The sequence below is a fragment of the Mobula birostris genome, chromosome 13 (assembly GCF_030028105.1).
Source record: "Mobula birostris isolate sMobBir1 chromosome 13, sMobBir1.hap1, whole genome shotgun sequence".
In the NCBI taxonomy this organism is placed as follows: domain Eukaryota; kingdom Metazoa; phylum Chordata; class Chondrichthyes; order Myliobatiformes; family Myliobatidae; genus Mobula; species Mobula birostris.
In genome coordinates, this window is record NC_092382.1 from 82,315,360 (window position 1) to 82,318,267 (window position 2,908).

The following is a 2,908-nucleotide window of genomic DNA, read 5'->3' on the forward strand; positions in this document are numbered from 1 at the left end:
GCAAATAACGCAGACTGTGCAAACCCGCTGTAAAGTTCATGCGATGTGGGATTGTCTTTAGGATAAATCGTGAGCTAACTCAAAGCTAACATTTGCTTTGTGAGATATAGAGCGAGATATCACACAATTAATATCAAATAAAATGAATGTGAAGGCAACAGTAAAAGTAGATGATAGATCATGACGGGCATTTCAATCCGGAATGCGCGGAACAGCTTTAAAGACTTTCTGATTGTCTACTTTACTAGACGGTGTTATGAACTGAGCTTTAAGTATTTCCCTTGGTGCCGAGGGAACACAGAAGTAGAAACGTCACCTTGTTTATTAACTGAATATAACTAACTCGAGTTGTCGTGCAACCTTTATTGTTGTTGTTGTTTTTTTTTTAAACGGGGTATAGATTAATATTTAAAAGTGCAGCGAGATCAGAACGCAGGCGACTGGCGCTTCCTGCAAGGAGTGCGGTACATTTTGCACGATACCCGAAAAATGGCTCTACCGGCAATCCGGCAAGTAAGGATTGTATTTTACCCTATCCTCACAGCTTTCGGTGTTCCGGGTAAGTCGACACATCCTCTGTCTGAAATGTTAGGGACGGACTTCTACTGAAACGAACTCAGCGCGGAGACACGGCGGACTACTGCTGCTGAACGGTTCGTCTCCGCTCTTTGTGCTGATGCAGGGTCAAGTTCACTGCCGCTGCACTCCCTCCAAAGTTCAGCACAAACGATGCTGCTGAAATTCAGAGAGATCAATCCTCTCCGCTGTTGACCACTGTCAGCGTGCATTTGATACCCCGGATTATTGCAGATTGAAATATATCTTGTGACCAAACCTTTGGTGAAGAAGCAGTATAATAGTACGAATTGTGGGAAAATTGTGGATTCTACCAACCACCGCCGGAGCTGAACTCTCTCTCTCTCTCTCTCTCTCTCTCTCTCTCTCTCTCTCTCTCTCTCTCTCTCTCTCTCTCTCTCTCTCTCTTTCTCTCTCGTTCTGTCTCTCTGTCTCTGTGTCTCTCTCTTTCTCCCTGTCTCCCTCTCACTCTCTGTCACCTCACTCTCTCTCTCTCGCTCTCTTTCTCTCTCCCTCTCTCTCTCTCTCCTTCACCTGCTCTCTCCCTCTCATTCTCTCCCCCCTTTGTGGATTTCCGATCAAACCTTTGATTATATGTCTCACCCGTATCAGTTAGGATTATAGTAAATATTGCTACGACAAAAATGGGGTATCCAGCTGGAGATTTGAGTTAATTTCTCCCTATCGCACCTTTCAGATGATAATGAATGTGATCAAAAATGGCGGATATATCCAAGTAGAAGAGCTTATTTATTGACAGATGTTTCTGAAAGTATTCGAGTTTAAGCTAGATTGTATACAAGGGACACTAGACGACTCAGTGAAGTCCGATTCATTTACTAAACGGAGGGAACGAGTGCATCGGTTTCACCCTGGGACTGATGACCGACAGTCGGCACGACCCCAGTTACTCCGGGCCAGTAGCGACTCAATAATAATGAGAGTTCCGTTGAGTGGAATCTGTCGGCTGCACATCAGCCGATCCTCCTACAGCTACTGTGTTGAGCACTGTCACGGCTCTCATCCCCACGGCTGGTGCCTGAATGGCTCTTCGAGGGTAGTTGCCATTGAAATGACGATCCCACCGGTAGGGATTGTAGGGTGCAAGGGAGGTACGGGAGAAGATGGTGATCACCCCTGTTTTTCTGGGTTGTGGTGGCGAATGAGCAGCAGTGCTGCCCCCTCCCGGTTACATCGACAAGGTGAAATCGAGAGCACGTCACCAGCAACTTAACCAGCACCAAATGTGGAGCTCGGCTGCAAACTGTTTTAGTTCACTGAATGAGAAGAATTTATTCTCTCTTGGAATATATTTCCCTGGTAATTATGTTGATCACTGTCAGCATAGTATTTTCACATTGGACTCCGAGAACGCTTCTCCTCTCAATCTCTTTGTAACTCTCAATTTGTGTCTCTTTCCCTAGCGAACCTATTGACAATGGTGGTGCTCTTCCGAGGGAATTGCGGCCTTTCCAAATGTATATCCCACTACATGTTTGCCATGGCAATGGCGGATCTCCTGGTGATGATGTTTTGTATAATCGCGCATATCGTCATGTACCAGTTTCCATTCACCTTCCTGTCCCACACATCCGCCTGTAAGGTCGTCCTGTACTTCATGTCGACCAGCTTACAAACCTCGGTCTGGTACACTGTTCTGTTCACAGTCGATCGGTTTGTAGCGATCTGTTATCAGAAACTTAAAGCGAAATATTGCACAGTGAGGACAGCTGTTGCCGGCATTATAACCGTGCCGCTCCTGGTGCATTTACAGAATGTCCCGTATCTATTTGAGTTTACACCTGTGCGTGTAGTTAACGGTATTCAATGGGGCTGTCAGCCGAGCTCATGGTTCAGGACGTCTCTTGTGGGAGTCGCATTCTCCTTTCTGCAGATTATCTTAACGGTTATATTACCTTTTGTTCTGATAGTCCTGTTTAACTGTCTGACAGTGAGGCGCATTTTAGTAGCCAGTAAAGTGCGCCGAGAACTGCGCGGTCATAGCAGTCAAATACAGAACGATGCGGAGATGGAAGGCCGCCGGAAATCCATCATTTTACTCTTTAGTGTGTCCGGCAGTTTCATTCTCTTGTGGCTGACAGTCACTGTAAGTTCTCTGATCACCGGACTCACAGGAACCGCGCATTACGACGGCGATTACACCGACCCTGCTTTTGTCGCCACTGAAGCCGGCTACATGCTCATGTATCTGAGTTCCTGCACGAACGCCTGCATTTATACAGCGACCCAGACTAAGTTTAGAGAAGAAATGCGGCTGGTGTTAAAATCTCCTTGGACCCTGTTTTTAATATTGGTTAAAAAACACAGTTAA

The 2,908-nt window shown here is 46.1% G+C and overlaps 1 protein-coding gene across 1 annotated transcript; it reads left to right on the forward strand.

Annotated features, from left to right (window-relative positions):
- The first annotated feature begins 489 nt into the window (after nucleotides 1-489).
- Nucleotides 490-2,908, forward strand: LOC140208019 (probable G-protein coupled receptor 139). Its single transcript, XM_072276551.1, has 2 exons — nucleotides 490-559; nucleotides 2,001-2,908. Exons 1-2 carry the CDS (start codon nucleotides 490-492, stop codon nucleotides 2,906-2,908), a joined length of 978 nt encoding a protein of 325 aa, XP_072132652.1.